Source organism: Heloderma suspectum, chromosome 4 (genome assembly GCF_057233095.1).
Source record: "Heloderma suspectum isolate Gila_16-S chromosome 4, 16-S_ref, whole genome shotgun sequence".
NCBI classification, from domain to species: Eukaryota; Metazoa; Chordata; class Lepidosauria; order Squamata; family Helodermatidae; genus Heloderma; species Heloderma suspectum.
The window spans coordinates 117249912-117262007 of record NC_139461.1 but is presented as its reverse complement, the minus strand read 5'-3'; the positions used below and the strand labels follow the sequence as shown (position 1 = coordinate 117262007).

The 12096-nt window shown below is 42.8% G+C and overlaps 1 protein-coding gene across 3 annotated transcripts in view; it reads left to right on the top strand.

The window, feature by feature from the left end:
- TNFRSF11A (TNF receptor superfamily member 11a) overlaps positions 1-12096 on the top strand; it is a 45054-nt gene that overhangs the window by 19235 nt on the left and 13723 nt on the right. For all 3 annotated transcript variants that reach the window (XM_084850519.1, XM_084850517.1, XM_084850518.1), the window contains 6 exons: positions 4494-4575; positions 5122-5247; positions 6009-6152; positions 8954-9047; positions 10733-10824; positions 11808-11912. In XM_084850519.1, coding sequence (XP_084706645.1) covers positions 4494-4575; positions 5122-5247; positions 6009-6152; positions 8954-9047; positions 10733-10824; positions 11808-11912 — 643 coding nt within the window. The remainder of the gene's footprint in view (positions 1-4493; positions 4576-5121; positions 5248-6008; positions 6153-8953; positions 9048-10732; positions 10825-11807; positions 11913-12096) is intronic.

Below are 12096 nucleotides of genomic sequence, written 5' to 3'. Positions count from 1 at the left end.
GTATAACTTTATTTCTGTTGAGTTGTGTATCAGCATACTCTCTCTTAGCCCTTTTTGCTGTTCGACTCTTGCACTGAGGTTACTATTTCAGAGAAATGGGAGTGATACCAATAGGTGAACATGAACACTTCGCTCCAAGAATCCCAGGCAACAAGAGCTTTGCACCAAATTATCTCTACAGTTATCTCTAGATATCTCCAGTCTTCCCCAACCAGGGGCCCTCCAGATGTGTTGGATGTGGCCATGCTGGTTGGGGATGATGGTAGCTGTAGGGCAACACATTTGGAAGGCACCAGAAAGGAAAGGAAACATTGGGAAAGGCTGCTCTCGATCTCTGGATCTCTCTAGAGATATGAGTTGGTGGGTTTTCCACAGTAATTGTATGTCACCCACATGATTAAAATACATCTTAGTGTATGTTTTTACATATTGGCATAAGCATTCATTGGATAGGAACCACTGACTTCCATAAAACGTGAGGATCATTCTCAGTTGCATATTAGACAAATTCAAAGAAGGTAAGTCAATCAATCAGCCATGAAAGCAGCCAACAACAACAGATAAACCCTCCACATTCTGTGGCAGAATGCTGGGGCTAAACAATAGAGGATGGGCATCTGCTTCATGCCCTGCCTTACGAGTTTCCGGTGACATCTGACAGCTGCTGGTGGAAATAGAATGCTTAATTAGATTGACCTTGGCAAGGCAATTCTCATATACTCATGAAAATGATTAGAGGCAAGTGCCCTTAGTACTATGAGGATTTCTTGTTTGCTTATTTCTTTTGGCTTACCATATTCTACATATCTGAGGGCAGCAGCTCTCTACAATATATTCCACTTATGCTGTATGATAACGGACTACAGTTACAGCTAGACAAACTGGCAACTGTCTAGGAACATAAGAGCCATGTTGGATCAGACCAAGGGTCCATCTAGTCCAGCATTCTGGTCACACAGTGGCCAACCAGCTGTCGACCAGGAAACCAAAAGCAGGACGCGAGTGCAACAGCACCCTTCCACCCATGTTCCCTAGCAACTGGTGTACATAGGCAGACTGCCTCTGATACTGGAAGTAACACATAACCATCAGGACTAGTAGCAATTGATAGACTTCTCCAGGAATCTGCAAGAGATAGCAGTGCTTAAGGATTCACCTGGGATAAAATGAACTTCTGCTAACTCACATCCAGTGTATATGGAAGGTGTTGCAAGTTCATTACCTACCTTTATAACACAGTGACCAATGCATAGCAGCAAATTATTTGGCAACAGAAGATCTTACTCTGGCAACAATTACAGTGACTTGAGTAGGAGCAAGTGGGGGGGGGGGCGGAAGGATAAACGTACATTCATTTTTAATATATTTTCTATTTTCCTAACTCTTAAAATTAATTACTTTTAAACATTATTCCTTCTCCTTGGCCTTTGGAGTTAGGGCAGATTAGGCATGTAACTCTGCAATCCTGTACATGTTTACTTTGAAGTAACTCCCATTGTGTTCACTGGGCCTTATTCCCAGATAACCAGGTATAGGATTGCAACCTAAATCCCTTTATAGCTCTATCATAATGGATTATTTCCAGCATGGAAATTACTACTGAATACCCCCATTGCACTATTGTAATGGCACTGTGATAACTCATTAGTCTATAGCACTATATATTATGATTTTGTGCTGACAGCATTCATATTGTGGCTTATAATATGTCTTAGGCTATAATCCTGTGTACTGAAAATTTAGGCTATAATCCTGGGAGTAAGTCCCATTGAATGCAGTAGGATTTACTTCTGAGTAGAGATGCATACGATTGCACTGTTAATGTCTACAAAGAGTTCCTGACCTCAAAATAGTAGAGAACCAGAACAGAAGCTTACCCTTGGGGTTGGGGAGTTGAAGTGATAACACTGGAGGGGGGTGCAGTTAACATACCTTTGGAAAAGCTGTCCCAGTTTCTCTCTCCCAGGCTTTCAAAGGGTGCTCCCAGATGGAGGACTCTTAATATTACCAATCAAAGGACATTGTGCAGATATTCTGTCTTTCCCTCCTTAATGGATTTTTTCTGGAAAGAAAAAAAACACACACACCAAAAGAAGCGGTGGGAAAACACGGGAGGATTACAAGCAGAAGATGACATCTGGACCCATGTAAAGCTCAGTGAATGAGGCAGGGCAATTGCACAATGAAAACCATCTGGAAGCACCCGAAGTTCCACCTGCTTACATCTGTCAGAATGTAAGCAGACAATATAGAAGCACGAGCGTGTGTGTGCGCGTGCGTGCGCGTGTGTGTCATAGACCTATGGCTATTCATGTGATGTTCACACTTGTTTCTTTAGTCCCTTACTATTGTCTCTAGTCAAACAATTTTTGCGCATTTCTGAAGGTCTCACCAGCACGCATCTGGAACCCTGCAGGGGGTGGGGATCATGCAGGGAGAGCAGCTTTTGGGGGAGGGGGGGCTGTAGCAGAAAAATGGCAGGGAGGCAAGGAAAGAGTTAAATACACCCTCTTCCTCCTCATTTTCTTCTCCATCTTCTGCTCCCTGCCCTGCTTCTCCACTCAAAATCACAGCCTCCAAAGCTGCTTTTGTGCCTTCCATGTGGTTTGCTCCTAACAGCAGCTTGATCTGTAGACATGACATAATAATAACGGGTATTCCCATGCTATGAATAGCTACACCTGCTGATTTGTACAGATCACACTGCTATTACATTTTAATAGGTATAAAACACAGACCAGGTGTTGTTAGGGGTTTTTCTAGACAGTTTTCTCAATCTCACACACGCACGCGTGTCTTCCCCCACCTGATGCCCTCTAGATGATTTGGTCAGGAATGCTGGGAGTTGTAGTCCAAATCATCTGGAGGGACCATGTTGGGAAAGGCTGCAATAGTGCAACTGTTTTGCCTATGTAAATCATAAGAACTCTGCTAGATCAGACCAAAGACCTATCGGCCCAAGCACCCTGTTTCCCACAGTGGTTAACCAGATGCCCCTGGGAAGCCCATAAGCAGGACATATGGCAATAGCTCTCTCCCACTGATGTTCTCAGCAGCTGCTATTCAGAGGCATGCTTCCTCTGATCCGGGAGATTGCTAAGCATATTGCTATCATGGCTAGTAGCCATTGTTAGCCTTATCCTCCATGAATTTGTCTAATCCCCTTTTAAAGCCATCTAAGTTGGTGGCCATCACTGCATTTTGTGGTAGCAAATTATATAGTTTAACTATGCAATGTTATATGCATAGCTAATCATTTGCATACAGCTGAAAACATGTCTCAGTCAAAGATTACCCTTATTGTGTCATAGTGTTTCCTAGGTTTCTTATTTTTAGATGGCATCCGTATATTCCTTTATATCTAAATACAGGTGCATTGGGCTGTGCAACCATTTCAGCAAGTCAACCAAACAATTCCAAACAATTATTTAAAATTATCACAAATGTACAGTCCATGATTTACCAAACATAGAAAGGAGTGGGTTATATTTCTTTTGGGAGCTGGGAATTTTCCCTCCTCGTTGAGATTATCGTCTCTTATTGGAATTTAAGACAATGAAGCATATTAAATAATTTTATTATCCATTTTGAATGGTACCTATTCAGCTTTCAAAAAGTAAAAAAAAAAAAGAGGGAGAAACAGGTTAGTGAGTAGATAGTGTGGTTGTAGATGCAGCCTTTTGAAGTGTTATTGGAGACAGGTTGTTTTTTTCAGAGAGTTGGAGGTAGTTTGGAAAAAAGGCTGCTACTTATGGTGAATATACTTTCTCACTTATGTGTCTGGTAAACTGGTATATCAAGTTTTTGTAGTGTTTCAAAGACCTGTTTGACCAGAGGCACCACAGGAACAAAGGAAATGTGTGTGCACATTCTGGGAAGTACTGCTTTTCTCAAACCCCTTAATCTCTCGGGGTGCAATCTTATGCATGTTTAGACAGAAAAAAGGTCTACAGTTCCCAGCATGCCCCAGCCAGTACATCTTTATCCAATCTTCCATGGGCTCTTATCTAGGGGTGCTTACCTATGAGGCTTGTATTGTGCAATTGCCCTGCCTCATTCATGGAATTTTATCCACAGAAAATCCATTAAGGAGGGAAAGATGAACAACCTGCACAATGACTTTTGATTAGTACTGCTAGGAGCCTCCTGTTTGGAAGCACCCTAGCTTAAACTTCCTGGACCTAGCAGCAGCAGCAGGAAAAGAAGGAATGAAAGGTGACAGTATGGGAAAAATGCCTGAGAGTTTCATGCCCTGCATTTTGCTTCCATCCTGCCAGAAATAAGGCAGAAAGCATTGTCTGAGGCTAGCTACTATTTGTCAGCTAGGTATCTGTACAGTGTATCATGTTGCAGCAACCCAAAAATATTACAATTGTAGTGAAAACGCAATCAAATCCACATTCAGAAGTGACACTTGGATTTCTTTGAAATATTTCCTAACCTGAGAAAGACTTACTGTAGCGTAAACATTTTTCTCTTCTCCTGTCTTTCAGTTGTCCTTACAAATCACCCCACCCTGTAGCAGTGAGCAACACTACGAATATTCTGGACGTTGCTGCACCAAGTGTGAGCCAGGTAAATATGCTAAGAACGTTCTTCTTATTCACTAGGCAACACGTTATTTAAAAAAGAAAGGACTCATTCACGTTTGTTTGTTTTAAATCAGATGTTCCTTTTTTGTGGGTGGCTTTTGGGCTAGATCTACACTAGTGCTGTTTATTGGTATTGAAGGGCACTGATAACTGTTGGGGCACATTACATATTCTGTATACTGCTTTTCTAGCGGTATTTCCTGCTTTTTATTCCATATTATCCAAAATACCACAACAGAAGTCACTGTGTGTGCTAGGAGGTATAAATGCACAAGAGGGATAGACCATCACCATGCTGGGATTGTAACAATATCACATGAGGTGTAGATCTGGCCTAGATCTCAGCCCTACCCAGGGGGGCAATATTCTTGAAATAAAAATTTGACAACTCACACTTCAGTATTTTGATGAATGATACCTTACTTAGGAAGATGAAAATAATTCTGACAATAGAGTTAAGCCTGTATTAAAGGTGAGCTCCTTAACTTGCAGAATGTGAGATATAACCAGTCTCTCTTCCTGTCTTCAGGAAAGTACATGACTGCAAAATGCACTATGACTTCAGAGACTGTATGCCAGCCCTGTGGCCCAAATGAGTATTTGGACGTCTGGAACGAAGAAGAAAAGTGCTTGCTTCATAAAATATGTGATCATGGTAAGGGAAATGCATGAAAATGTGATTATATGTGTGACCATAGTAGTAGGAATAGAATACTAGATTGTAGGCAAGGTCCACCTTGTTTTAATTTTATACGGTGCCTAACCATGCTGGCACTTCAAAATCTATCCATCAGTCAGGGAGCTGGCTTTTGGAAGGCTGCAGGGAGATTTGGATTGGGAGCAGGGGAAATATGAGCTGCAAGGAAAGAGGAGGGGATGTAAGAGGAGAAAGGGCCAATGTCCCCCTAAATACACCCCCTTACTCTGCAAAATTTATGAGCAACCATTACAACTTCACAATAAGTTGAACAATGGCATACTCAGCTCTGACATGGGCTTTTGAGGGTGCGGCCTGGTGCAACAAACCACGAACAAAGTTCATTCCGTTAAGCTGTCAGTACCATTCTTTCTGCTTTTCCCCTCACTTGTTTACTAGTTACCCTATATTTTCCTCCATAGTACTGTTTGTAGGCAGCTTGGATTTTTCTGTACCTTACCCACAGACACAATTGGGAGTTGTCCCATGTTTGTGTCAATGGGAAGCACAGCAGAGTATGAATCAGCATCCAACACAAGTCAGGGACTCTAGGCACACTGTGGAATCAGCAGAATTGCATCTAGCAGGAAGGATGGTCAGTGTGGCATCCCTATGGTGTGAACATGTTTTATGCCAGGCATGGTGCTCAGAAAGGAGTCGTGAAGGCATGACTTTGGTTTTAACTACCATCTTGCTTTCCCTTTTTGCTGCATTTAAAGGAAAAGCTTTAATAGAAGTGAATCCAGGAAACAGCACATTCCAACGACAGTGTGCCTGCACGGCTGGCTACCATTGGAATGAAGACTGTGACTGCTGTCGGCGAAACACAAAATGCCCCCCGGGTTCTGGAGTGAAACATCCAAGTAAGATTTTGATTTAATTTAACATCTCTGGGAATTTTTTTAAGCAGGCCATTTGTGTCCAAGGTTTCCTACAACTCTTTCGTAGAGGTCAGTGACCTGTTTCACATGCTTACTGGGCCAGCAATGCCGTTTGCATGGTGTATGCTCTAGTTTTGAGAGCCAGTGTGGTGTAGTGGTTCAAATGCTGGACTGGTACTCAGGAGATGGGGGTTCTAGTCTCCACTGGGCCATGAAGCTCACTGGGTGACTTTGGGCCAATCAGTGACTCTCAGCCTAACCTACCTTACAGGGTTGTTCTGAGGATAAAATGGAGACAAAGAGGACCATGTAATCTGCCTTTGGTTCCTTGCACAAGGGGAAAAGACAGAATAACAATCAGTCAATCAATCAACATTCAATCATTCAATCAATCAATCTTCACCACATGCATAATGTAGCATGTGGGAGGGTGATCTATGAAAAGCCCTGATTCACAGTTTCACATTATCTCCCCCACTTTTTTGAGGGTGAAGGTAATGGCATAAATTAAGTCTCCACATGGAGCATCTTCCTTACACTTTACCCTGGGTTGAAGGTGTGTATGTGTGTGCACAGTGCACACTCACATGCAGGTAAGGAAGATCACCAGTCCAATAAGTGTATGAACAGGGCCAATGAATAAGACATGGAGACAGCTTGTTGCCACTGGCATAGAAGTGACAACAGAGTGTTCATGAATTTCATTCTGAGCTTAAGGCTGATTACCAATTTCTCTTCTCAGTAGGAAATGATAAAAATAGCCATGCAGCAGATAATCCTTGTTTATTCAGGGTTTTTTTTAATGACTTGTATATTCATATGATGTGTCAACCCATCCTCAGCAGTGTTTAGAAATCAAGCTGGCTGAGTGCAGCCTAACCCACCATCGAAAGATGTTTTGAACAATTCACAAAGTTTCACATGGAGATTCACCATGAGGTAGCTGCACAAAATCCATTTCCTGGCAGGGAATAGGGTTTGTATGACTTCAAGCATTATAAAGTACCAGAGAGTAGCACTGGGAGAGGCGATTTCGGACCTGTGGCCGCTCACTTGTGGGGTGCCACAGCGGTCCATCCTCTCCCCGATGCTATTTAACATCTATGTGAAGCCGCTGGGGGCTATCATCAGGAGGTCTGGGGTGCGGTGTCATCAATATGTGGATGACGCACAGCTCTACCTCTTGTTCAAATCTTCACCAAGGTTGGCCATAGAATCCCTGTCCAAATGTCTGGAGACGGTGAGTGGCTGGATGGGGAGGAATAAGCTGAAGCTGAACCTTGACAAGACTGAGGTACTTTTGGTGGGAGACAAGAGGAGGCTGGGGGATGTTGACCTGGTGTTGAATGGGGTATGGCTGCCCTTGAAAGATCAGGTCCGCAGCCTGGGGGTCATTTTGGACTCTCAGCTGTCCATGAGGCTCAGGTGTCAGCTGCGAGCTGGACAGTGCTGTATCAACTCCATCTGATATGGCGGCTGTGCCCCTTCCTTCCCGACCATCTGCTGCCATCGGTAGTACGTGCTCTGGTCTCCTCTCATCTAGACTACTGTAATGTGCTCTACATGGGGTTACCCTTGAAGACAGTTTGGAAGCTGCAGCTGGTATAGACCGCAGCGCCTCGCCTGATTAAAGGCAGCCGCCAGCGAGATCACATTACTCCAGTGCTGAAGGAGTTGCACTGGTTACCAGTTGTTTTCCAGGCCACATTCAGGGTGTTGGTTTTGACCTTTAAAACCCTATATGGTTCTGGCCCAGCCTATCTTAAGAAGCGCCTCCAGCAACACTAGACAGGCCGCTTTACAAGATCAGCCTCGGATGGCCTTCTCTCTGTCCCATCAGCCAGGACAGCTAGACTGGTGGGGACGAGGGAGAGGGCCTTTTCTGTGGTGGCCCCCACTCTGTGGAACTCCCTCCCTAGGGAACTCTGCCATGCCCCCTCTTTAATGAGCTTCCGCTGTGCATTAAAAACGTGGTTGTTCAGGCAGGCATTTGGAGTGGGTTAGGGTATTTTAGAAAATGTTTTTATTGTAGTATTTTGTTGTTTTAGATTGTTTTGTTGTATGCTTTGTACATCGCCCAGAGTGCTTGGGTGTCCAGCCAGATGGGCGATTAATAAATTTAATTAATTAATTAATTAAAAAATTAAATAAAGCTTGAAGGTTATATTAGATCTTCAGCTCAGTGGTTTTCAAATGTCGTTCTGCTGAAGACCACTATCCTGGTCTGCTAGTTCTTTGCAGGCTACCACATTTTCTTATCTTGCACCCACTGTGTGAGAGCATGCATGAAAGGCTTCCAAATGAAAACTGAGCAGCTGCAGTGGTCCTTCATGTCCATGATCCCATGAAGAAGCACACACATGCATGCCAGAGTCCCTTGTCAATGACCTGAGGTTTCTTTGCCGTTTCTACTACTGCTGCACGTACAGGCTGCTTTTCAGTTTAAATTTAAAACTGCAAAGTTCATTTGCTTCTTCAGCAGATGGAAGAGAACCCCCAACTTTTCAACCAGTTTTCATTGCTGGCTTGAACTAAAAGTCTACTGATGTTTCCTGGACCATAGTTTACAAATAACTGATACAGCTGATGTGGGATGGGTGGGGTTCCTGGAGGTGCCGGGCCCAGAATGGTCAAACAGAAGGACAGTTTTGCAAGCTTCAGTATAACTCACACTTATACTGTGTAGGCAGAAAACCATAATAAGATTTTGGCTAGTTGACACAATTGTCTTCATATACGAAGTGAAGCTCTGCTCAGTGCTTTTGTTTGTTATGTTTCCACAGTCCAACAAAATAAGGATACAGTGTGCATACAGTGTCCCACAGGATACTTCTCTAATGTCACTTCCGCGACTGATGCATGCAAAACTTGGACTAAGTAAGTTCCATGAACCCCTAGTGGTAAAATAACAAAAAGACTGAGGAAATCTCACTATGCTTTTTGTTTCATTTCATTTTGCTTTCTGCATTTAGGAACACTGAGGCTGGTTGTGGAAAACTTAATAATGTGCCAGTGCTTACTCTTTGAAAGGTGGAATCGAGAAGCCCTAATTTGCATGATCATATATATTTATTTCATACAATGTATGCAGATTTTAAATTGCCCTCTTTGAACACCATTTTAAATAATAAAAATAAAAGAAACAGCTATTTTCCAGCAACAACACTTAAACATCCATTTTTTATCCCATGCTTGGGCTTGCAATTTGGAGGAAGAAAGTTGGGAGAGCAGAGGAACAAACCGAGAGGAGGGGATACTGTGCACCCTTCCAAATTAGCCACACATATTGACCTTCCACTGGTACCACCTCTGTTGGACTTGTTTTAGACAGCAAACTGAAAAAGTAATCCCTTTAATCACTGAATTAAATGTGCTAAATGAAAACTATTTAGCGCAGTAAGGGCGGTAAAGATATGTGGTGGTTCTCTCTTTAGGCATTTCATATTGTTTAATAAATCCTGCCCTCTGCTAAGGGACTCAGGATGGGTTTGAATGTGGTATGGATATACCCATTGTATATCCCCAAACCACCCTATTAAGGGGAAGGGGCATGTCAAGAGAGTGGCTTGTCGAATCCAACCCAATAAGCCTTGTGGTTGAGATTTCCCTAGTTCCATTTCCCACAGTCTGACATGTGAGATCAGCGGGGGCTGAGACGCTAGGAATAAATGTTTACAATTTTGTTTTAGAGACTTACTAGACATTAGAGCAATTTTTTCCAACCTGATGTCCTCCAGATGTGTTGGGATACAACGCCCAGCACCTTCCAGCCAGCCATGCTGGCTCAGAGGATCCTGGGAGTTGTAGTCCAACACATTTGGAAGGAACTCGGTTGAGGAGTTGCTGCAGCTCTGTTTCTGATGCAGCTTTCCACATCTCTTTCCCCCCTGCTTGTACCACCTAGGTTTTCTCCACACAGAGCTTTTATCCTGCTATTAAGATTGCTCACTCATGGAAGTTTGCAGGCCCTTTAGATGACGCTGTCGACCTCCAGGGCATTGCCCGCACTAAATGACCTTTATTCCATTTTTTTAAAGATCAGAGAGAATGAGCTATCAAATTACAGCGCTTGAGTTACCTCCATGAAAAGAGGAAAACCTGTAATAAGAGGAGCTAGGCCACAGCACCATCTAGCGGCTGTATAATGAAACATGGAAGACTCAGATAAGGGGAAAAGGAGGGGGGAAAGCCAGGGGGAAGGAAGCACATGTAAAAGGAGTCCATCGTGATCCTGCATTTAAAATGGAAGCAGAAAGCCCCGTTTTAAATGTGGGATATTAGGCTGATGTAGAGATGCTCCCAGGAAAATATATAAGATGTGAGATGCTGTCATTATACTGTGCATTGGCCCCAACACCACCACCACCTCACACTATTAGTTGTCAACTGTAGGGGCAGGGCAATATATTTCATGATGCTATCACATCAAGACAGCAGCTCTGCCCTTTATCTCTAGTAAAATCTAGTTAGGCCTTGAACCTGGCCATATGTTTGTTCTGTATTTCTGTAACCCTATATGTATATCATATAATTTCATTTTCTTTCTTTCTTTTTTCCTGAAGCTGCACAGCTCTGGGAACTGAGGAAAAAAATCCTGGGAATAATTGGTCTGATGCAGTTTGTAAGAAGCAAGGGAAGACACGTTTACAAGAAGGTAAATGTAACGATATACAAGCATTGACTGGACATTAGTAAGATGGGACGGGTACAAAAAATAGTTCTGTATTTTCATAAGATTTAGTTCTGCCTTCCCCAACCTGGTGCTCTCCAGATGTTTTGGATCCCCAGCCAGTGGCTGTGCTGGCCGGGAATCATGGGAGTTGTGGTACAACACATCTGAAGGGCATCAGATTGAGAAAGCCTTCATTTTTACTTCACTGGGAGTAGAGTTAGGTAGTTGGACCCCAAGTGCCTATCAAATGTGAAGTTTCTGTTCTCAAAAATGTAGGTTGTACCCACAGGCAGGAGTGGAGCTGGGCTGGAGACAGGTGGAATTACATATGACACAAACATTGCATAGAAATAGATCACAACTTCATTGGATACAGCTTCACAGTGGCAAGGCGTGGCGCACAGAAGGATCCTGTTTGTGACAACCCATGTGCAGTCAAAAAGGATTGGTCCCAGCCCTCCTGTTGGGGAAATGTCAGAAGGTGAAAATGCTGTAGCCGTCAACAGCTTGAGCCATTCCCATGGTTGTCACCCCACTCCCCGTGGGTCTGGTCGTGGTGTCAGACCCCAAGATGTGGTGACCTGTGACCCCAAAGGCCTGTAAGGGTTTGTGCTGTTCTCTCAACTTGAAAATGGATAGGCCAAAGACTAAACTCAGTTACTTGGGGTTTCATCGTGAAAGTCTAATTAAAACAGAATTTATGCAATTTGTTTAGCATGTAACTTAAATTGCAAAAGTTTCCATTTTGTCTGTGTGCTTTCCAATGAAGCTTGTAATATGTCAGCCAATGAAAGACCATGGAATTTAACAGATAGGAACAAGGACTTTTGTCAATTTTTCTATAACTCTGAAATTTCTGTTATAAAACAACTGATATTCTAAAAGAATAGAACTAATTCAGGAACAATATTACTACTTGAATCTAAGCTTCCAAAATGCTTTGACATGATCTGTTCATTTTCCAGAAACCAACAAGTTATTTTATATGTTGATTGCGCCACTCCTTGTTGCTTTGGTCAGCATTGCTGTCCTCACTATATACTATCGCAATAAGAGGAAAGCTCTGACAGGTATGTAGCATCCAATTATGTCTTCTCTTATTATGAAAGCTACATGTTAACTGTGCATTTTCTGTTTAAACTCCTAATTTACCTTCATAAAGGCTATTATATGAATCATTAAAATTGTTTTTAAATTAACTTTTAGTGTGCTTTAGGGTTCCACCCATAAGGGCAGCCTAAAAATAATTTTAAA